The sequence below is a fragment of the Micromys minutus genome (genome assembly GCF_963924665.1).
Source record: "Micromys minutus genome assembly, chromosome: 2".
Lineage (NCBI taxonomy): Eukaryota > Metazoa > Chordata > Mammalia > Rodentia > Muridae > Micromys > Micromys minutus.
The window spans coordinates 56,058,882-56,082,908 of NC_137971.1; the positions used below are offsets into that span (position 1 = coordinate 56,058,882).

The following is a 24,027-nucleotide window of genomic DNA, read 5'->3' on the forward strand; positions in this document are numbered from 1 at the left end:
GGCCAGAGCGAGAGTCACATTAGTGCTCTGCCTTGTGCATGGTGGTGCTGGGCTTGGCTGTACACAGGCAAGGTGCATGGCTTGAGAGATAGAGGATTACAGAGAATAACACCACCATTTGTGCCAGGTGGTTCTGGGGAATCACCTACAGCTAGCACACATATCTTCAAGAGGCACTCTGTCTTGGAACCTTGTTCAGGGAAGGTTTGTCTTACTAGGTGCCACACTGATTACAAAGTGGCTTGCTTCTCAGCAGGGATGTTACTGGGCACGACAATAGTGGCCTCCGATTTAGAAGAGCCTCTCCTGCCCAATTCTCCAGGTCCCAGATCTAGCAGCTAGCTTTAGACCTAAACTTCCATGACACTGGGGGGCTGTGTCCTCTGTGAGTCATGTAGGTGACAGTACCAGGCATCTCCCAGTAGGGGACTAGGCTCAGGCAGGCGTATAATTTATTGAAGTGTGTAGTTGTGACAAAAGTAATCTTAAGGGCTGGAGAGATGGCTCAGAAGTTAGGAGCACTGACTACTCTTCCAGAGGTCCTGAGTTCAATTCCCAGCATCCACATGGTGGCTCACAACCATCTGCAATGGGATCCAATGCCCTCTTTTGGTGTGTCTGAAGACAGTGACATTGTACTCATATAAATAATTCTTTTTGTAAAAAAAGTAATCTTATGATCAGCATTTGGTGCAAGTCTCCTTGGACAATGCCACCTGTCCACTGACCCTCAATGTCACACAGTGCTGCTTCTTTAGCTGCAGACTGCCCTCCCTATTCTTGCCTTTCATGGAATATAGCATCTTTGAGGTCTGTCCATGCCATAGCTGACATCTGTTTTGTTCCTTCTCAATGCTCAATGGATTGCTGGCTCCTGTCTTAGATCTTGCTTTCTCTTCACTCCTCCTTTGATAGTAGTTGTGAATGGTGCTGCAGGACAGCAGCCAGGCACTCATTAGAAATGGATTTCAGGGGCTGGAGAGATAGCTCAGTGGTTAAGAGCAATGACTGCTCTTCCAGAGGTCCTGAGTTCAATTCCCAGAAACCACATGGTGGCTCACAACCATCTGTAATGAGATCTGATGCCCTCTTCTGGTGTGTCTGACGACAATGACAATTTACTCACATACATGAAATAAATAAACAAATCTTTAAAAAAAAAGTTTAAAAAAAAAATGGATTTCAGTTTTTCTAGGCTTGCCCATGGGAGTCAGAATGTGGGCTTCCTACCTCTCTTATCCCCTCTCACTTAAATAAAATGTGTGTATGTGCCTTTTCATATGTATGTGAAGGCCCGAGACCAAATTTGTTCCTCAGGATCCATCTACCTTATGAGGCAGATTCTCTCGCTGGGGCCTGGGGTTCACTGATTCAACATGGCCAGCGAACCACCCTTTACATCTCTCCAGTGCTGGGATTGAAAGCTCACAGCTCCACATCTGGCTTTTTCTGTGGGTGCTAGAATTTGAATATGGATTCTGATGCTTGCTTGTGTAGCGAGTGTTTTTACCCACTGAACTCTTCTTTCTGTCCTCAGAATAAGAACTGTCTCTCTGTCTCCAGCCTGACATTTTTAATTTTTAATTATTTAGGTGGTGGTGATGGAGGCTAGCTAAGGCCAGTTTGGAAGGGAGCCCACATACTGCAGATGTTCATATTTCTAAGCAGTGTTTGCTTCTTAAGGAGATCCTGCAAACACCTGCAGTGCTGTGAGGTCGTGACCATATAGGGTCTACCCTGATGCCCTTGGGTATATTTCCTTCAAGGAAAAGCAGAGCTTTTATGTCCAGAAAAAAAAATCTAGGATTAAAAACAAAACAAACAAACAAAAACCATCTATTATGACAGCCTTTAGGACTCTTGGTTCCAAAGTACAAGGGGAATTGGAGTCTTAGCCTGAGCAGTAGAGAATCTGTATTGTATCTGCTGTAGACTGTGGAGCTGACCTACCTGCCTTTCCAGTATCTCTCCTTACCGTCCACAGAGAAGGGTACAGCAGCTGGTCATCATAAGTACTAGTACCAACAGAGAAACTGGCTCAGAGATTAGGAATGTGCAAGCCTTCAGAGACTGACTACACACACAGTCCTTTGATTCCTATCTGCTCTGTTGGCTTTGCTCAGTGTCTCTGTCTCCTGCTCCTGTGTGTTCTCGATCAGCCTCAGGGCAGCCACTTCTTATGGTGGCCAGGCCAGGTCTGACCAGGCTAACCAAGCTCCCTGTTAAGCCAGAGCCAATGTCATCTCTTAGGTTGTGTGCACGTTTTTCTGTCTGTGACCCTTCTCTGCACCTGGTGGTCAGACTAGACTGACATCTCTAAATAAGATAGGCAGCAACTGGAGGGCCACTCCAGCCATCAGACCCAGTGTAAACCCTAGGACTCCAACTACATTCTGATTTGGCAGAGCATTCGGAGGCTGGTTTTGCAGGGAGGGGTGTCTTGCCAAGCAACCAAGGAACTTTTAGCCCTCGGACATATGAACAAAACTGCTGAGGTGGGCCTGTGGCAAGTGTGTGAGGTGACAATGTTAGGGAAGGGAGGAGCCCTTCAGGACATTATTATGACTCGGGCAAAATCCCTGAATAAGTATAGCATTGGTATGGAGATATGCATGAGGGGACATGGCCTCAGTGCTGAGCCAGGCTGGCAATGACTGTAGCTTTGGGTATTATGGAGCCTTGTCATTATGGGACAAAGTTTGGCCATACCAGGCTCTGGACAGCTTGACTTGTCCCTGCTAAAAGTCTCTAGGGGCAGTCCATAGAATGTTATCAGGCAGGTCCTGGCTCCCAGCACTGGTCTGCAGTGCCAAAACACCCAATTGTTCTTGTGGGCTTGCCGTGAGAGTGGCTGAGAGTGGCTGTGAGCCTATGCTCTACCTTGGACTTCTCTCCAAATCCATCAGCCAGCACTGTAGGAGGCACAGGTTTGGGGGGTCCTAGGCCTTCTGCAGTCTAAAGGAGCTGCTCTTTCTTGCCTACAGTTCTTGAGGTTCTGCAGCTCAGTGATGCCCTCCGGGACGACATCCTGCCTGAGCTTGGGGTGCGGTTTGAAGACCACGAAGGTAGGTGATTCCTTGAGCTGGCACCTGGGCAGCTGCTCTTTTGTACTTCCAGCTGACCTGCTTTTCCTCACACTCTTGGGGAGATAAACTGCATGTACCCCAGTATTACTGCAAGCTTTCTGACTTCGTGGGATCTTTTGCTACACAGAAAAAAAAAATCCAACTCTTTAATATTCAAAGAGTTACATAGGGTAGGAATGAAGAGCCACCTGTGCTTGTCGGAAGCTGACTGACAGCATTGGCACGCTGCTCATTTCCTTCCAGGGGTTTGCTCGACACACCGCAAGTATTTTTCTTAATAAGAAGGAAAAAGACAATGAACAGTGCACTGTTTTTAATATTGTCTTTTGAGACAGCATTTTACCAGGTAGCCCAGGCTAGGCTTGAACACATGGCAGTTCTGCCCAACCTCCCAAGTACTGGTGAGCCACCACACCTACTAAAATAATGGGTTGAATTTGATGATTTTGGACAGGCAGAGCCTTCCTATTTTACCATGATTTTGTTTTTTAGTGCTGGGATGAAGTCTCAGGGCCTCAAGCAGTGCTACGAAAGCAAGCATTCTACCCTTGATCTGCAGCCCTACCCTGTTTTCTTTTTACCAGTTTTCTTTTCCTGGCACTGATTTTTGTCTGTGTGAGCCAGAAGGCAGTGTCCTACATCCCCATGTGGGAGTGCTGTTGGGGCTTCAGCTAACACTCAGGGTTACAGCCTGGCTAGTCCATAGTCCCTGGGTCTCACCGACTGTCTGCTTTCAGGACTGCCAACAGTGGTGAAGTTGGTGGACAGAGACACCTTACTGAAAGAGAAGGAAGAAAAGAAAAGGGTTAGTAAGTCAATGTGATGGAGCTTGAATTTGCTGAAAATGAAAACACTTGGACTTTTATGTTGTTTTAAGAATGGATGTTTGGGTTGGAGAGTTGTGGCACATGCCTTTAATACCAGCATTCGGGAGGCAGAGACAGGTAAATCACTATGAGTTTGGGGCTAACCTGATCTATAGTATGAGTTCCTGGCCAGCCAGGGCCACACAGAAACCTTGTCTCGAAACTATTCCCCACATCCCCCCCAAAATTACAAAGATAAGTTAACTGGGTAGGCTGAACATTGTGGTGCGTTACTTTAATTTCAACACTCCAGATGCAGGCCACAGCATCTCTCTGAGTTTAAGACCATCTGGATTTATGTAGTTCATTCCAGGTTAGCCAAGGCTACATAGTGTGACCTTATCTCCACAAGATATTAAGGAGGTAGTAATGGAGTTAGCCTTTTATTCTATTGTGTTTTGTTGAAACAGGGTCTCATGTATCCCAGGCTCAGGATTTAGCTAACTGAACTCTTGAGCCTACTGCTTTTATCTCCCAAGTGCTAGAATTACAGGGGTACACAACCATCCCCTTCCAAGAGTTTTTTTTTTTTTTAACTTTAAAATTCTTTAAATCTATTTTAGCGTAGTGTTATATTTATTGGGGGGTAGTAGTAGGCAGGATGGTGGCTCAGCACTTGGTGCAGCTTTTCTCATGACTGCTGGTGTTGCTTAACCTTTCTTGGTTTCTCTTGGTTTTACATCCCATATATCTGTATACCACAGGAGTAAAGGCACCTGTAGAGGCCAGAAATGGGCACTGGGTCCTGACATGGGTGCTAGGAATCCTACTTGGGTCCTCTGGAAACACATCAAGTGCTGTTCAGTACTGAGCCATCTTCCAGTCTTTGTCTATTTGTGTCTACATGTGTGTGAGTGTATGCCACATATATGTATGGGTAGCCACGGAAGCCAGAAGATATCAGACCCTAATGGAGCTGGAGTTATAGGTGGTTGTGACCTACCTGAAAAGGGTGCTAGAAAAAAACTTTTACTTTGTAAGAACAGTGAGTTGACTCTGCAGGCCCCTGCCCTCTTCTTGATGAACTTGAGTACCCACTTGGCGCTCCAGGGCATAAAACTACACACCTCTAGATCATGGCCTGCATGAACTTGGTGTGTTCAGTGAGGTGCCAGCTATGCTTTGGCTTGCTGGAGTTCCTTGTCACTTTGTTAAGGCCCCTGGCTATGGAATAGCAGAGTCATGGCTGTTGCCCTAAGTGGCAGCGGTGACAAGAGGAACAGTACTGCCTGGAACAAGTGGATCTCTCAGCTAAAGTGAAGCTCATCACTTAGGAAGCATTGTGTGTGCCACCTGGCTCCCACCTGATGCCAAGTGTCCTGGGTGCTGCCATTTGCCTACCGTAATTGTTGGTACATCCTCTAAGTGTTTCTCCCCTTGTCCCCACTTTCAGTGATGGAGAGTGTCCCTGCATGTAAGGACTTGGGTGTCAAAATGGGAAAAAGAACAGAAGTGTGTAAGTGAAGGGATTCATGTCTGTAACCAAGAGGCTGAGCCAGGGGGATTACTATGAATTGCAGACTAACCTTGGCTATATAGCAAGACACTGTTTCAGACAAAAAGGGCTCTCTCTATCTCTGCTGTCACTACCATAACTCTGGACGAAGTGAATGGTGAGTGGGCTCTATGAGTCAGACACAGGCAGACACCATGTTGGGTGGGCATCAGCTTGCAGAGTAGGCTCAGGGCAGCTCTCTTAGGGACCACTGAGAAAGGAGCAACGCTGACAGTTGACATTCAGTGCCATGGTCAAGCACCATGGGATGGGCAGGGCCTGACAGGACAGCAAGGTGACTCAAGAACACATCTCAAATGTGTGCTGCTTCCCTAGGCTGAAGAAGAGAAGAGGAGGAAGAAAGAAGAGGCGGCCAAGAAGAAAAAGGAGCAAGAAGTAACTTTTATTTGTTTATTTAGTTCAGGGTCTCTGAAAAAAATCACACTCTGAGCCCTGCTACACAGTTCTCTGTGTCTTCTTTGGGCTTAGATTAAGCATCCTTCGGAGCAGAGTTGGCCTCTGCCTGCCTCCCTCAGATGGTGTCCTGGCATCAGCTAAGGACAGATTGCCCTTAATGGGCCCCCAGCTCCACAGTCTTGCCACCTGCCGATTACTGCAGCCCCCAGACCTCTGGAGTGGATGCTTATATGGTCTTCACTCCCTGCTTCTGGTTTCCAGCCCAGTTTCTCTGCTGGGCTTATGTTGAATTTATGGGCATGGAAGCCATGTGATAGAGGAATTAGAGTGGGGAGCATAGTTGGTGGTCTGGTCTGTGTGCTGCTCTGGCTGTGACATATATTTTGTCTGTGTGTGTTGTGTGTTCCAGGCAGCAAAGCTGGCCAAGATGAAGACGCCACCCAGTGAGATGTTCCTCTCAGAAATCGACAAGTATTCTAAGTTTGATGAAAATGTAAGACAACCCCTTGCTCTTCATACTTTGGTAGCCCACATCCTCCAAGCTGGAGTCCAAGCAAAGGGGTCTCCTGTGAGGACAGCTGGGACCTGTTGGGGCAAAGGCTAAGCCAGGCTGTCTCTGTCAGTTATATGGTGAGGTTCTGACCCCAAGCCCAGTTAAGGTGACAGAAAAAGGAATCTGTAGGTTGTGCAGGGACCCTCCCAACTGCCCAAGGTGCAAGGCCACAGCCTTGTCCCTTAGGCGTCTCTCTGCAGGCCCTTAGAGTCATTGCTACATCTGCCTGGCCACCTCTGAGCTGAGAAGTTATAGTAGGACTCTGCTCCTCACCCTAAGAAGAGTGCTCCAGACTTTTCTCTGTTCTTAGCTGATATAGCTCCCCTGCCAAATCAGCACAGTGGACTAAGGATGGTGACCAGACAAGCAGAGATGTGATGGTGACCAGACAACCAGACAACTCAGGGCTGTGATCTCAGCACTTTCGAGATAGAGGCAGAAGCAGCTCAAGCTTGAAGCCAGCCCTCTCTTTTTTTTTTTTTTGGTTTTGAGACAGGGTTTCTCTGTGTAGTCCTGGCTGTCCTGGAACTCACTCTATCCTTAAACTCAGAGTTCTGCCTACCAAGGCATTTGCCAACACTTAACAGCCAGTTTCTATCTTGAGACCTATCCCCCATCTCAAAAACATAATAGATAAACACAGCCACATCAGGGGAAGAGGTGTCTCCTGCCAGCAGGGATGAGGAGTGAAGGGCAGAGGGAACTGATGGCATCTGTGTGGTCCTTGCAGGGTCTGCCTACCCACGACACTGAAGGCAAAGAGCTGAGCAAGGGTCAGGCCAAGAAGCTGAAGAAGCTCTTTGAAGCCCAGGAGAAACTGCACAAGGAGTATCTGCAAATGGTGCAGAACGGCAGCCTCCAGTGATGCCCCGCAGTCCAGGAGGGGTACCCTTGCCAGCCTGGCCGCCATGGACTAGGCCACACCTACTCAGGCCTGTGCCCTGATCATGTTTACAGCTATTCTCACTCCTGAATCAGGCAGAGTGGTAGCAGCTCTGGGACACTAATAATAAATTCTTCTGAATGGTGAGGCCTGGTCTGCCCTCTCAGCACATGGAGAGCTGGCCTACAGGCGCCTGGTCAGCAGCTTGCCACTTAGGCCTCCTAGTCAATTGAGTCCCTTCAGCCACAGCCTGCCCGAGGAATTTCTCTCACATGGCGAGCTGAGCTAATCTCTGCTGTGTTGGCACATTTGGTGGTTTTAGAGTAGGTAAAATGCCAACTAAGCCTAACGGATCCCCCTGAGCCCCAGACAAAAGCCACTCAGTTGTCTGTCTGACTCTGATGAACACATACTGCGGGTTTCCCAGAGCAACTGACAGGGTGGCAGCAGGACAGTTGCCCTGTGGGGTGGGGCTCTGGCAAGCTGCCTGGAACTACAGTTATGACAGCAAGCTCAGATCAGCACCACTGGCTTGTAAGATAAAGGGTATCTAGTCCAACTCAAATGCATTTCTTCTCCACCTGCTCCTGCCTGTTTGTTCACCCTTGCTAAGAATCAGCACTTGTGCTGAATGTATCTAGCCTTCTCTAATGATTAAAAAGAGAAAAAGGAAAAAAAAAAGTATATGCAGCAGCCACAACCTGCTTAGCACCCGTAAAGCTGTAAAGGGTAGCTTCAGAGAGACCGGGGCAGACATGGATCCCAGTTGCCACATAACCTGTGTGGCAAGTATGCTGGTGTCTGTTGTAAGTATACTTGTCACTCTGTCCCTGTGACAGACTATCCTGGAGCCACCTGTACCTGGGGTGCCATAGGCATGTATTGTGGAGTGTGGTGGTGTGAAACTACAGGCCATACAGTGTCTTTCACATAGTCATCAGACAGGATCATCCAAGGTGTGCACCTTGTATCCAGTCTCATGAGGCTTCAGGGTGGCTACATCTCCAGCCTGGCAGCTGTGGCTCCATAGTGCATTTCCTGAGAGAGAAACCACCAGGTGGCTTTCTGGGATAGAACTCCACAGGTTAGCATAATCCCTCCTTGGGCTTCTGTTTAGAAGCATCTCAGGCCTACCTATGTCACTGTAAAGAGATGAGACAGGTTCCAAGAGGGTGGGGGCTGGAGAGGCTACAACTCCATAAATCAGCCTGTAAGAAGTTCACTGTGTGTCAGCTGCAGGAGTGCAGAAGGATGCATGGGCTGCAGCAGCAACTTTGCTCTTAGCATCTACAGGCATTGCACATGTAGGCAAGACCACTGAACGGAACCCAGCTATTATTATCTGAAGCAAAGCAAATGGAGTTCGGTGGCAGTAGCCAAGGGTCTTGTGTAAGAGGTAAAACCCAAGAAGGAAAGGAATAGCAGTATATTGTGTGTGGGTTAGACAGATCAGGACAGGCACTAACATAGTCCCTCCAGACAATTCAAATTTGCAAGTTGGCAGAGTGTGGCAGCAGGGCATTTTGGGCCCTAAATGCCCTCCTTCTACAGCAGTGGGCACAGTCATGAGAAGTGGTCTGTCCACAAAGGAACAGGACAACATAGAGACATAGCTATAAGCTGGGTCTCGAGGGCCTTATGCTAAGGGAGAAAGTAGCAGATCTTTAAAGGTTCTACATGTCTGATTCCCAAGTAATATTTTCAAATCCAACCTGCTGAGATGGCTGTGACCTGCAGAGATGGGAATAACAGGGCAACCCTGCCTGTGTGGAATGATACAGAACATGATATAGTAACCATGCTTACTGCCAATGTCTGCCTCTGGCATTGATCTCATGTTCTTGTCATGCAAGATAGAACACTGTGGGGAAAATGCATGCGTGGGGGTGGTAACTGTTTCAGCTGTTCTTGCTGGCTCTGCACAGCCAGTGAAATGTGTTTCTGGTAACGCAAGCTCCTAGTTTGTAATACTACCTCACAGCAGCTACAGGAGGCAGACAGATAATCATTTGCCACCCCTTCTTTCTGTCGCAGAAAAGCAGGTGTCAACTAGTATTTTATTTTACAAGCAGAGTTCAGGAGGAGTAAATCAAGGGCCCAGCTAGTGTGTGGGAAACAAGCAAGTAATGTAACTGAGGCTGGGGAAGGTCAGTATTTCCACTGACCTCGTAGGACTGGAAAGATGGCTCAGCAGTAAAGAGCATAGTTTGCTCCTCCAGAGGACGCACCACAGGCTCACAAACTCCTGTAACTCCAGTTCCAGGGCGTCTGATTTTTCCTACCTTCATGGATCACAGGTACATCACTCACAGGCACAAACATACAATTAAAAATAAAAAAAAATATTTGAAACTGTTAATAGACATGATTGTTGGATGTTACCAAAACAAACGTCTGAGGTAACAGATGTGTTGGTCCAATTGCTACATGGTAAACATGCATAGAAATGTCACATTCTGCCCTAGTTGTATACAATTACCATGTCCATTAAAAAATGAAAACACTATAAAGAATATGCTCACACCAGGCACAATGGCCCACACCTTTAGGATCTCTGTAAGTCCTAGGCCAAGAGCTAAATAGTCTTCCTATAGGCAAGTGAAATTGTTACCTAATTCTGTTTATTTGTTGTGAGACAGATCCTCACCCTGTAGCTCAAGCAGGCCTGGGACTCACTGTGTAACCTCAGCTGCCCTGGGACTTGTGGCAATTCTCTCACTTTGAGTTACAGGATTTCGGCCACAAGCCACCATACCCAGTTTGCTGCCTAATTTCATAGCAGGCCATTGCATGAATGACAGACTAGAGTGAGAGACTCCACCAAGTTTAGCTTAACGAATCAGTGAGTTCAGTGGGCTTGCAGGAGCATGAGTGAAGGAAACTAAAGAAACACAGGCAATCCCCAAACAGCTGCCATCACTGACTCACTCCAGCATGGTTTCCCCATCCATGGAGTACAGAGTCTCACAATCCACCCCATCATTAACATTCTACTTTCTATAGACTAGCAGCTGAAGCAAAATTACAGCAGGGAGGAAGGTGCAGGAAGATGTGGTTGGACTCCCAGATGAGGGTCTAATGACCTTCACCACATCTTATGGGGAAACAGTAATAGACACACTCCATCTGAGGCTCTTGCAGAGAATCATAGCCATTCTGTTGAAGATGGTAATGGCTGTCTATTGTAATTTGAAGGGTTCAAAGAACATTTTTGGGGAAGTCATTGTTACAGAGTTCTTCAAATTCCTGCTGGGAAATGTCCAGGGCTGACACTCAAATCAGAAGATGCCAGAGCACCCAGAACCACTAGGTATTAGCACAATCCTTGCTAGAGTTACAGTCTGATATTACCTTCACATCTAATTTCTGTCACATCAGTGGGCCAGAGGCCCCCAAGGACACCTTTGTGGGCTCCCCTGCACTGAGTAGGGATAAGAGGCAACCTGAGAATTGTAGGATCTGATATGTTACACTGCTGACTACTGTACGGCCTTAGCCATTATCCACTCCGGAATTCTTTCCTCCAAAAGCCAGAGGCAGGGAGGTAAGGGTAAGGAATAGGTGTCGAGAACTGCACAATACAATGACTTGAAGCAAACACCAGGAATGGTGGGAGTTCTGGCTGGAAGCAAAGGCCTTGGGTGGGGACTGTCAGCAAGACTTAAATCATAAGAGAAGGGTCTGAGGCAGGAGCATGCAAACAGAAGGGACTTAGACATTATTTTCAACTTTCTTCAAAACTTAAATTCCATGTGCATTGGTGTTTTGCCTGCATGTATGCCTGTGTGAGGGTGTCAGATCCTCTAGAACTGGAGTTAAGCAGTTGTGAGTTGCCATGTGATTATTGACAATTGAACCTGAGTCCTTTGGAAGATGACAGTGCTCTTAACCACTGGGCCAGCTCACCAGCCTCCCAAAAGACTCATTTCTAAGAAATGAAGACAATTTGCTTATTCTCGCTTGGTAAACTGTCTTGGAGAGACAGCTGGTACTGCACTCCCTGTTCCAGCCCCAGGCTACCTAGAGGAAATACCTCCCTGGTACCCTTGTCAGCAGCAAGGAAGGTACATAGCCCAGCATGATGCATTTCCTTCCACCTTGGAGACCTCCACTCAGGTAAAACTGGATCCTTGACTATACCACAGTTAAAAAAAAAAAAAAAAAAAAGTCAAGGCAAGTCATAGTGGAACAAAGTTAGCAAGCTTATTAAGCAGAGATAAGAAATGGTGCATGTTTTGGATCTAAGTGTAGGCATGGAGTAAAAGTCCGTATTTAAGACATGAGTGCATGCTGCTGAAAGCCAGGCTAACCTACCTAACTTAAGATCAGCTGTAGATGTGGCCAAGTCAGATTGTTCAAAGGATATAATTGACAGCTATAGTTAAAGAAGTTAAAAGTTTAAACTGGGTGATGGATTTTTAATCCCAGTTCTTGGGAGGTAGAAGCAGGTGCATCTCTGAGTTTGAGGCCAGACAGAGCAAGTTCCAGGACAGCCAGAACTAGACCAAGAAACCTATAGATAAAAATAAAAACACTAAACATTAACGTTTAAAAATTAAGTTGTGTCATGCTGTAGACCCCCCCCCCCACATACACACACCTGAGCACCTCTCTTAACTCCTCTGATTCAGTGGATATTCAAATAGCTTTATTAATCCAGGCATGGTAGTGTACACCTTTAATCCTAGGAGGCAGAAGCAGGCAGATCTCTGAGTTCACGGCCTAGAACTATATAAACCCTGTCTCAAAAATAATAAATAATGAAATAAAGTTATTAAACTTGTTACCAGTTCTTGGGGTCTGAGTATTTTATTCAAAAGATTGAAATAAAGATACACACAGATTGTAAGGTAGCAAGGAAATTGTATCCAAAAGTGAATATAGTACACATCAGAAATATTTTGTGAAAGGCCCAGAGGCTGGCCTTGAATTTACAGAGATCTGCCTGCCTCTGCCTCCTGAGTGCTGGGATTAAAGGTGTGTGCCCACTACTGCCTGATGTCTTTTTTTTTTTTTTAATATTAAAAAAAATATGTTGAGGGGACTTTTACACTGCTCAGAGCATTATTAGAAGAGGTGTATGTGTGGACTCAAACCAAATGGAGTCCCTAGCTGCCAAACTATTTTCTATACTTGTCTGACTTAACTACATTCACTCCCCAAATAAAAATGAGTTAAAACCCAGGTGGTGGTGCAGTACAGCCTTTAAGCCCAGCACCCGGGAGGCAGAGGCATGCAGGATTTCTGTGAGCTCCAGAACAGCCAGGGCTTTTACACAGAGAAACCTTGTCTTTGAAAACCAAAACCAGACACCAATCAATCAAAAAACAACCTTATATCCTGATGCATGTCAAAAAAATTAAAGTAAAAACATGAGTTTACTTAATTTTGTAAATGAAACTTTATACATAGTTCCAATTTAAGGAGAAGTAATATAGTAAAACAATGTTGTAAACCTTCTAGCCTTCAGTAACTACACTTCATTTTAAGTTTTATTTTTGAGACAGGGTTGCATGTTGTTGAGACTGGCCCTAAACTGGCTGCATAGCTGAAAGTGACAAACTGCTCATTTTATCACCAGTATCTCTTATCTCACAAGTACAGGGATTGAAGATATGCATGCTGCACCACCATACTTTGAAACTAACCCAGCTTTGTTTTCAACTACCTTGTTTGTAGATTTTGTTAGGAAAAGACACATTATCTGCAAGCAAGTTATTTATTTTTATCAGATGTTATCTATCACTTCCATGAAAATACCATGACCAAAAAGCAAGTTGGGGAGGAAAGGATTTACTTGGCTTACACTTCTATATTGCTGTTCATTATTGAAGGAAGTCAGTATAGAAACTCAAGCAGAGCTGGAACCTGGAGGCAGAAGTTGATGCATAGGCCATGGAAGGGTGCTGTTTACTGGCTTGTGCAGCTTGCTTTCTTACAGAACCCATCATCAGCCCAGGGATGGTATTACCAACAGTGGGCTGGACCTTCTCCCATCAATCATTAAGAAAATGCCTTACAGTTGGATCTTATGGAGGCATTTTCTCAAAGTTCCCTTCTTTCAAATAACTAGTTTGTATGAAGTTGACACCACAAAACCATCCAGTACAGATTTGTGTTGAACTTTTCTATCAGAAGGGTAGTCCCAGGTCAAGCAGGCACTGTAGATAGAGGCCTTGGGAAGTAGGCGGTGCTTTCCCCAGGCCGGAAGAGAGCAGGAGGTTGTAAGTAATCTGCGAACAGTGCCGACATGGCCCAGGAAGCTCAAACCCTAGAATTAGCCAGTTCAAGCTATAAGGTTATAAACCCTACACGAGCCCAGCAGCCCCTTTAAAGAGGCACGGATCTGCGCGTGCGCCAGAGTATACGTCACCACTCTATTTACATATAGCTCGCGGGTTTAGGCTCCGCGCGGTGCCCCCTCAACAGGTTTTGATTGGATGTGGCCTCTCCTAGCGCCTGGGTGCAGTTGATAAACAGCTCTATTGTCCACTCGTTGCCTGTCTTGCTACCAGAGGGCGGAGCCTGGTGATACGGCCAATGGTAGGTAGTTTTGTTGGCGACCACGGCGGCTCAGCCCCGGAGCGAGCTTAGGACGGGCGCCACTGCCGCAGGAGGCGCGAGGTGCGGTGCTGACGGGTAACGGCGCGGCGAGCGGCTGGAAAGGGACTGGGACGGAGAAGGCAGAGGTGGGGGGTGGGCGGCGCGGGCAGGCCGACGCGCCATGGCGGCGAGCAGAGGTGGGCCGCGGCCTGGTCAGAGGTCCGTGCGCCTGGTTGCGGCGGATGGCAGGCCGGTCCCTCCTCCGTGCAGCCCCGCCCCCGGCTGAAGGTCAGCGCGCTTTGTTCCCGCCGCCCGAGAGCCCACGTGAAGCCGGGCAGGCGGTTCCTTGAGGGGACAAGGCTTCCCCAGAGAGGTGGGCCTGGGTGCGCCTTGTCTTAAACCGCGCCAAGGAAGGAAGGGGTCTACTGGGCCGCCGCCTCGCCCTTCCGGGCTTTGCATGTTCTCCGCACGGTGCCCTGGTCAAACCTCACTCTCTGAGCCTGCGGTGGAGGCGGAGCCAGCGTAGTGACAGATCCGTGGGCCCCTTATGGGTTCAGGGTCGCTAGCAGTGCCCCTTCTCCCACGGGTATCCTTGGGGCAAGTTGACCAGCACTTCCTCCAATTTTGCTTTGCTGCATCTTGTAGGAATTTCCGCGGTAGTTTCCTGCGTGTACGCTGCCGTAACAAGCGTATGTGTATTCCCCAGCAAAAAGACTCAAGTTCAAGTTTTTGGTCCAAAAGTTACATGCTTTTAAGTTACTGCCTCCTTCCTGTCATAGTAGTTGCCCCCTCTCGGTGACTAATCTCTGCTTACTACACACCAGTGGCTCCTTTAAGCTCTTGGCATGTCTTAACTCATTCACAGTAATACGTGATGTAGGTGCAACAGGCTGAGTGTGCCTTAGCAAGAAACGCCTGGGTTCAGAAGTGGTTCGGTTTGTGGAATATTTGTAGGTTTGGTAGATGAGCATCCCTAATCTGGAAGGCCAAAGTGTGTCATAAAGCCCGAAAAGAAATGGTTTTGGGGATGTTCTGACTTTTTGGTATACGAGTGTTCGACCTGTATTGCAAATTAAGTCCCTGTTGGATTAAGTGTGATGATAGCTTGCATCTAAACTCAAATAGATTTAATCTGGCTCTGTTTTAATAATAAATATTTATTAAATAAATACCATATTGAAACAAATACCATTCAAATGAACAGTGAGATTCAGAGAAAACAGCTTTACATCATTTTTTGCCTTTAACTGAAGTAGATGCTGTAAAACTCAGTTGTTGGTCTTTTTTTCCTTAGTTGACCAATATTATTGGTTCACAATATCATAACATCTAAACACTTAAATTTTGATGTTTTAGCTTTAAATCCTGAACTGTTTTTCAGAGTCAGTATAGAATAACTGGTGAAAATCATAGTGATTTTTATCATTTTTTGGAAATTCTGGAATTTCATTGCCAAAGTTCTGGGGGGGAAGTGTATATATTTTGGGATCTTCTCAGAAATGGCCATTATGGCATGTTAGTTGGCTGTTTGGCTTTGTGTAGTTGAGTGTGTAAGTTTGCTAGTGGGTAATAAATAATACTCCTGCAGGGATGGTATTCTTAGGGATGAGGTAGTTCACCACTTGGGTCTGACTTTGTACTTGAATCTTAAAATGCCCTAACTAGGGTAAATGTGTCAGTGTACACCTATATTCCTAGCTGCTCTGGAACTCTTTAAAATCTGTCTTTTAACAAATTTTAAACACAGGTAACACCGCAAGATCCTATCCGACTTTTTTCCCCTATTTGCTTCTTATTAGTGAAAGTATACTAAGTCCCTGCTAGCTGTCTTTATGCTGTGTATAAAAGTTTGTGTTGTATTTGTATAAAAATAAAATTGCCAGAACCTAAAATTTTGGTTTTGAAAGAAAAAAATTTCCTAGGCAAGAGAGTAATTTAGGGGTGGGAGAGATGGCTTACTGGTTAAGATGATTGGGAGTTCTGGCAACCTGTACTCATAGGTTGGCTCCTAATGGTCTTTAACTTAGGTTCCCAGGGTTCCAACACCCTCTTCTGGCCTCTGCAAGTAGTGCACAGACAAGCAGGGAAACCACCCATACACATAAGTAAGTTAAAATTTTAAGAAAGGGGAGCTGGAAGGATGACTCAGTGGTTAAGAGCACTGACTGCTCTTCCAGAGGTCCTGAGTTCAGTTCCCAGCAACCACATTGTGGCTCACAGCCATCTGCAACATCTGCAGTGAGATCTGATGCCCTCTTCTGGTGTGTCTGAAGATAGCAACAGTGTACTTTTATAAATAAATGGATCTTTAAATTTAAAAAAATTAAGAAAGGGTAGTTTAAATCTGAAGGTCTAAGGGCAACTCTCAGTGTGAAATAGGCAGATGGGTGAGTACTTTCACTGCTTGGATCCAGGCTCAGGTGACCTGTTTTGAAGAAGGCAGTAGGAATGAGCTGTTGGGGACCTCTAGCAAATGAGTACAAGGAAGTGTAAGTGGGTATACTGGCTTATATCTGTATTCAGCACTTCAGAGGTAGACGCAGGAAGCTCAAGGCCAGCCAGCACTACAGCAAGAAAGATAAAGTGCATTTAGGCATTTAGGATTGCTACACCTGCTACTGTAGTAGAGGGAGGCGCTAGGGAAATAGCAGGGACTTCCTTCTACCCTCGGCCTTTGCTAGGGACTGCCTGATAGTGGTAGCATAAAGGCTTCCTAGACCACACTTGGGAGACTGTTATTGATCATAGATCGGGAGGCCTGTTTTGTTGGGTAAAAACAGGTAAATAGCAGAGTGGCATTTTGAAGACATGGTTGATGAAGCATAGATTTTTTGTTTTTTTTTTTTTTTTTGGTTTTCATTTAGCAGTCAGCTCTGTCTTCTGTAGAGGAAGCTCACCTGCTTTGCTTTGGTCTGTTACTGGGTTTCGTGGTAACAGGAGGCATATTGTATTTTTGTTGTATGAAGAATACAGAAGCTAGCTCTGAACTTTACCTTTTGACTGCTTGCTGCCCAGCTTTAAATTCCTTTTTTATGTGTTCTGTCAGCTGTTGTTAACAGTGTGCTTCCATCCTGTGTCCAGGAAACTCACTCAGTCTAGTGAGGTGAGATTAGCTCTGAGCTTTATGTACAAAAAGATACTTCTATTTATGATTTAAGTCCCACTCAGTTACTTCAGAGTAGCCTTATGGCTTTGTGTCTTATTCATGCAAGATATCCAGAACATGTCTAGTGTTTTCAATGTAAAGCAAATAGTGAGTGATCTTGCTCTTCCTGCAGTGAGAGCAGGTGAGAGTCAGATGCAGGAGGATACTTTTGAGACACTGGAGTCTTGAGAGGTTGTAATTTCAAATATGGGGGGAAATGCCTCTTAACAAGAAGAGATAGCCAGTCCTAGATTAAGAAAATTGTCCTAAAACCTGCTTGTTCATATTTTTATAACTTTTCAAATACCAGAGGAGCATTTTGCTTGAGGGGAAAAAATCATTTTTCCTTTATTCCCGAAGCCTGATGGTTTGGCCTCCAGAAATTGCTGGTGAGATGGCCTGCTGTCTTCTGTTGGAGGTATTTCAGTACATGTTGTAAGCAGGTGTGACTAAGGAAATGTCATTATCTTGTGTCTTCCAAAATGGCTTAGGATAGGCCAAGATGTTCAAAGGGAGTTCAGTACAGTGGAATTTACATGCAGGGATTAACTGGGCAGACTGGCTACCTGTTTTATGCCAAGCCCCTTGCTGAGCCCTGAACTCTACATTGAGTCAGTGCACATGCTCTGTCCTGGAAGTTTTTCTTCTTTGTTCCTTGGCTTCACTGATTCAAGGTTTCAGAAAAAAGCAGAAAAGCACCACCTAGCACCTGCAGTGACCAATCTAATATACATCTGATTGCTTAAAAATATTATGGGCTAACAGGATGGCTCAGCTGGCAAAGTGTCTGCTGCAAAGCCATAAGGCCTGAATTTGTTCCCTGGCTCCACATTGTTAAAAGGAGAGAACTGATTCCTAACCGCTGTGTGTATGGCACAAACACACACACACAACACCAGGGACCTTTCCTGATTCCTTCTTAAAACAGGGCATTCCTTTGCCTCTTTGATATGATCCTGAGTTGCAAGTCAGTACACCTGTAGGACCTGGTTACACATCCTTAGCTTCTCTGGGTCAGCCTGCCGTCTTTCAGACTGTGAACCAAGTCACTGTGCTGTAGAGTTCCTTTATACATGCATATGTGCCAGAAGTAGAAGTCAGAGGGCAATCAGGCTTAGAGGCAAGCACCTTTTTCCACTGACTCATCTCTCCAGGCCAGTTTAGGATAATAGTAATCACTGCTTATCTTGTGTTTAAGACTTTGAAGACCTTTGGCTCTTATGAATTATGAAGACAGATAATATATAAAAGTGTAGGTTTTGGAAAGTGTGATACCACTCCACAACTTATGTTTTCTTTGTTTTTTAGGAGTGCCAGTTTAGGTGTTAATGGTTAAGAGCACTGGCTGCTCTTGTATAGGACATGGGTTTGGTTCTCATTATCTATGTGGTGGCTCAAAACCACCTATAACTCAGTTGCAGGAGGATCCGGTGCTCTCCTCTGACCTCTTTGGGTATTGCACATATATGCTACACATACAGGCAGGCATTCATCCACATAAAAGGTTTGTTTAATTTGTTTTTTAATCTTTAAGACGTGGCCTGTTTAAAATTTGTTATAAAAGTTTAAAGTTGGGCTGGAAAGATGACTCAGTGGCTAAGAGCACTGACTACTCTTCCACAGGTTCTGAGTTCAAATCTCAGCAACCATCTGTAATGGGATCTGATATTTTCTTCTGGTGTGTCTCAAAGTTTTTGGGTTTTTTTTTTTTTTTTTTTTTTTTTTTTTTTTTTTTTTTTTTTTTGATGTTTGGAGCAAAGAAGGAAATGAACCTAAACCTAAAAGGGAACCTAAACCTGTGTATTCTATTAACTTAGTATCTATCCCCTGATGACTGTCACAGTCTAACTTGATTGTTTTGTTTGTTTTGTTTTTTAAGACGGGTTCTTCTGTATCTCAGGCTGGCCTCTAACATGACATGTAGCTAGCATACCTTCCAAGTCCTGGAATTACAGGTGTGCGTCATTATTCTGGCTCTTGATGCCTTTTAAAAGTGGTTTGCCTAACAAGGTTTTGTGCTGTGGCTTCATAAAACCAGCATTAAACCTTAAAAACAAAATGGATGTTTCTCTCAACACCTGCATAGCTCTTCATGACTTTCAGTGCTTGGTAAACACAGTAATGGGTGGTGCTGGAGCGTGTGCTGGCTCTTTGCCTTGCCTTGGTCTCAGTGTGCAGAGGATAGAATCACAGGGCAGGATAGTCCATATGAATATGTCATAGAGATGGCCTGGCTTGCTGTACCACTGTGGTGAGGCAATTGACCTTCACAGTTGCTTCAAGTGTGAGTGATTTCTCAGTCTTTGATGGTGAGACTCGTGCTGAGGTTTGCTGTACAGCTGGGAAGGGTTGGTGGGCTGGGAATGTAGTCTAGATAAGATGCTGTTAGTCATAAGTAGGTAGTGGGGTACTGTAATTGTGGATCCAAAGTGTAAGGAGTGCCATTGTGTGCCAGCTCAGCAATGTTTATTGCTCATTCTTAACCCAGAAATCTTACATGAAAATCTTGTCATCTAAGTTAAGAATAGCAAGGGATGGGAAACCACATTTGACTATACAGTAGAAAAGCCTTGTTGGACATCCAGGCAATAGTGTTTGCTGGCATTGAGAATGGTGAACTTCGTAGGGTAGATGTAGGAATGTAGATCTGTGGCCATGGAGTTTGGACTCCAAAGAAGATCTAGGGTCTGAGGAAGGTTCTTTGGAGGTAAAGCTGAGTATGGGAAGCTGCTGTGTTGCTGTGGGTTTGGTCATCTGCAGCACTGTTGTTGCCTTACTCTCTTTGCTTCCATTAAATTTTTAAAGGACTAGTCATATGTACTGGCTGACACAAGAGTTATCAGAGAGGAAGGAGCCCCAATTGAAGAAATGCCTCCATGAGATCCAGCTGTTTAAGTCATTTTCTCAATTAGTGATCAATGGAAGAGAGCCCAGGCCATTGTGGGTGGGATCTCGAGTGAGCTGGTGGTCCCGAGTTCTATAAGAAAGCAGGCTAAGCAAGCCAGTAAGCAGCATCCATCATGGCCTCTGCATCAGCTTCTGCCTCCAGGTTCCTGCCCTGCTTGAGTTCCTTGTTCTGACTTCCTTTGGTGGTAACAGCAATGTGGACATGTAAGCAGAATAAACAAATTCTTTCCTCCCCAACTTTCTCCCCCCCCCCCCTTTTTTTTTGGTTATGGTGTTTGGTTGCAGTGATAGAAACTGTAACTTAAGACATGTAACATAAACATGCATGTTACATGTTTTAGTGCATTTTGAGTTTATTTTGAGACAGGGTTTCCTGTGTATCCCTGGCTGGCCTGGACCTCAATATGTAAGACACTTGCCTATGCCCACCAAATCCTGGGATTAAAGACATGAGCCACCTGCACACATTTTATTTTGAAACAATAAAAACCTAATAGAAGATTCAGCTATTTAACTGTTATTTGCCCACCACTCTTGCTGGAACTGTCTTTCCTGTCTCCTGTTTTCCTAGCAGGAGCATAGCTTTCAGAAGGTCTTATGTACACTTGGCAAGTGTAAGGGGCTTTGTTTGGTTTCCTCAATTCATCATACCCCTTTAAAGCAAGAAGGCTGCCTGAAGATCAAGTATTTTTACAGAGTGGTCATTTGAGTGTCTCACAGTGTTTTTACACGAAGGTGGTGTAAAAGATAGATTAGCATTATTCTGTATATTTGAGAGACGTTTCAAACAATGTGTTTTTGAATTGTTTGAGTAAGTTGCTATGTGGATCTTTTAGGTTTACTGTAGAGAGAAGGCAGATTAGGATTCTGTTTTCTTACTGTGAAGGCTGGTCACTTTAGTGTCAGTAAGAATGTTGTGGATCTCGCTCAGTTTGTAGCATGCATGAAGCCCTGGTTTTTATGCCCAGCATGCTGGTGTATACTTGTCATCATAGTACTGGGGATGTGGAGACTGAGGGTTGGAAATGGAGGGTCATCAACTACAAAGCAAATTGAAGGCCAATCTGGGATACATGAGACCTTGTCTCAAAAAAAGTATTTTTTAAAGCATGAAACCTAGATTATTTCATTTTAATTTTATTTTTTGACATGACCTCACTGTGTAGCCTTATTTGTTCAAGAACTCTTTGTGCCTCAAACTCACAGTAATGTGGTTGCATCTGCCTCCCAGTTGTTGAGATTAAAGACATGCACCACCATGTCCAGTGAAACCTAGATCTTAAGTGTACCTGTCTAAGAGATTAGACATGTGCCTGCTCATATAACTTCAGGTCAGGACGTTTATTTCCTTCACCTGCAAAGAGGTCTCAACTGCCATGACTGGTGGAGTGCCATCATGGTTTTGGAAGAGTAATACAACATTTGTGTGTGTGAATGTAATTGTGAACTTTCTCATTTGTAGGGGACAAAGGTGTTCAGATGGCAGAAAACAGGTAAGCCAAAACGGACTTTGTTTACTAGACTTCTAGGTAGAGAGCTAGAGCCCACTATATTTATAGAGTTATAACTAGAATTCAAAGTGAACTAGTTTAAACTTCAAGTGGTAATGTGTCCCCCCCCCCCCTTTTAATGGCAAAGACATTGATCTTAGACCCCAGCTGTTTCTGTTGAAGTTTCTGTGCTCCCTAGCCTTTAATCCCTATTTTCCTACCCTTGGTGAAATTAATCTAACAAACTTATCAGGGAAGGGATTTTTTTAGTGGGATGTTCAAGGTCAGTGTTGTTGAGTGTTGTTTTAATTTTTTTAGTTGGCATGTATAAAATAGAAGATGTTTTCATATGCATGGGTGTCATTAATTTTGCTCATAATTGCCCTTCATTTTCCCATAGCTCCCTCTGCTTTCATGTCACAGAGATGCACTGGATGGGCTTGTAAAACTTTGTCTTCAGGAAGGTATACATGGCTCTTTGGTAGCCGATCAGGCCTATGTTTGTGAAGCCCATTGTTTTGGTGATGCTGCATGGTTGGCAGAGCACTGCAACCATTGTGTCTATTGCACAAGGCCACTGTGTGCTCTGCTGACCAGAGGGTAGACTGTTGTTCCAGTGGTGTGGCTTAAGCACTACAGACCAAGTATACAATCAAGAGATTGACTGTCAACATAAAAATTAGTGGACTAGCGAGATGGCTCAGTGGTTTAATATGTGTGCCATTTTGCAAAGACCTTACTTTTTGTTCCCATCATCTATATTAGGCAGCTCACAAACTCCAGTTCAGAGGATCTGATGTCCTCTTCTGGCCTCCACTGGCATTGCACATACTCACATATGGACATATTCATAAACATAATTTTTATTCTTGGGTTTTGTTTTTAAGACAGGGTCTTGGGGCTGGAGAGATGGCTCAGCGGTTAAGATCACTGACTGCTCTTCCAGAGGTCCTGAGTTCAATTCCCAGCACCCATATGGTGGCTCACAACCATCTGTAATGAGATCCCATGCTCTCTTCTGGTGTGTCTGAAGAGTGTACATAAAATAAATAAAAAACGAAACAAAACAAGATAGGGTTTCAATGTTCTAGCCCTGGGTGGCCTAGAACTCCCTCTGCATAAGGATGGCTAAAAATTCCTAGAAATCCACCTGCCCCTGTTCCCAAGTGTTGAGATTGAAGATGTGTATCATCGCACATACACTTTTTTTTCTTTTAATTTCAGAGATAAAATGAGGCAAAGTATGGTGATTCACAATTATCACCCTAGGAAGCCAGGGCTACTGAGTTAGACCCTGTCTCAGAACAGAAAGGGGAAATGAGCCTTTGTACTTGGTGTGAGGAAATGGAGTTGGATGGATGTGATCTTTTAAATGGGAGGAAGGAAATAACATACGTGTCCATGTTGTCTTTGTTTATTGTCTCCCTACCTCCTTGGGGGACAAGGTCTTATTATGTAGGTCTGTCTGTTCTGGAACTCACTATGTAGACATGGCTGGCTTTGAATTCACAGAGATAAACTTGCCTCTGCTTCCCAAGTGCTGGGATAAAGGGTATAGTGCATCATGTTGTCTTCACCTGACCTGAAGTCTCTTGCAGCACAGATCCCTAATACATTGGATAAACACTAAAAAATGCCATTTGGTGCTATATCTGAGAGTCTGTTCATAACACTTTGCAAACTTGTTGTTTTAGTCTTTCAGACGGAGGCCCTGCAGATTCTGTGGAAGCTGCTAAAAATGCCAGTAATACAGGTCAGTGCAATGGATAAAGCAGTTATTATAGAGGGTTCCTTGTGAGACTGGGAGTCTTTTCCAGAACCACTGGGTTACAATAATTATAATAGCAGTAATGAATTTTTGTCTAAGAGAAAAATCAGCACTTCATTTAGTGATTCATTTAGAAATTCAGCTCCATGAAAGAGAACAAAACAAAAACTGGTTCTCACATGGGCTGGATGTCAGAATGTTAACCGGACTAGCGCCCAACTTTCCTCTCCTGCCTATTTTGAAGCAGAACCTAGATGTATTGTGTATATAATTCACATGCAGTCATGTACAGTACATATCTGATTGAATACATACAAGAATAATGTGAAATGAAAAAAATCTTAATCTTTGTCTGAGCCAGGTATGCAGACCATGATATGTATAATTCTAGCACTTAGTCCAAGCAGGAGGGTCTTAAGTTCCAGGTGGGCCTAGATTGTATGAGAGAATTGTTCAACTCCCATCACCTAGTGGAGGACAGTTCCTATTCTCTTGGTGTTTCCTTTTTTTATTTGGGGAACAGGTTCTAAATAATAGCTCAGTGTTACAAGTTTAGAACAAAGGCATGTGAGGAGGAGGTCAGAGTACTTTTTGCAGGTAGGTTTGGGTGGGGAAAAGGCTTCTCAGGAAGAGGGCAGTCTGGAGAGGGCCATCTCTTTGGACTAAGTGATGCTTTAGAGGCTAATCTTGTCCTTGTCCCTGGCTTCCAAACACCAATGGTACTGTTGAGCAAGGTGTAACCAGAGTTAATTACCAACTCCTGAAAGATGGTAGTCAGTAATCTCCGAGGCCTAGGGTTTAGCTGACTACAGGCAGGGGCCTCTGACTATCACCATCCACCCACTGGGGTGATTAACAGAGATACTTTTTTTGT

General features: G+C 44.8%; 2 protein-coding genes across 5 annotated transcripts in view; both read left to right on the forward strand.

Moving 5' to 3' along the window:
- CARS1 (cysteinyl-tRNA synthetase 1) overlaps window positions 1-8,257 on the forward strand; it is a 42,283-nt gene extending 34,026 nt beyond the window's left edge. For both annotated transcript variants that reach the window (XM_080912367.1, XM_080912368.1), the window contains 5 exons: window positions 2,985-3,065; window positions 3,824-3,891; window positions 5,784-5,843; window positions 6,274-6,357; window positions 7,148-8,257. In XM_080912367.1, the coding sequence (XP_080768493.1) occupies window positions 2,985-3,065; window positions 3,824-3,891; window positions 5,784-5,843; window positions 6,274-6,357; window positions 7,148-7,282 (428 nt within the window). In that variant the 3' untranslated portion in view covers window positions 7,283-8,257. The remainder of the gene's footprint in view (window positions 1-2,984; window positions 3,066-3,823; window positions 3,892-5,783; window positions 5,844-6,273; window positions 6,358-7,147) is intronic.
- Window positions 8,258-13,856: 5,599 nt separating this feature from the next.
- The window catches only part of NAP1L4 (nucleosome assembly protein 1 like 4), a 35,288-nt gene continuing 25,117 nt past the window's right edge, over window positions 13,857-24,027 (forward strand). For 2 of the 3 annotated variants that reach the window (XM_080911338.1, XM_080911340.1), the window contains exons 1-3: window positions 13,857-13,924; window positions 21,358-21,388; window positions 23,080-23,138. In XM_080911338.1, coding sequence (XP_080767464.1) covers window positions 21,375-21,388; window positions 23,080-23,138 — 73 coding nt within the window. In that variant the 5' untranslated portion in view covers window positions 13,857-13,924; window positions 21,358-21,374. Of the gene's footprint in view, window positions 13,940-21,357; window positions 21,389-23,079; window positions 23,139-24,027 lie in introns of all 3 variants that reach the window. The other variant, XM_080911339.1, reaches the window with a different exon arrangement.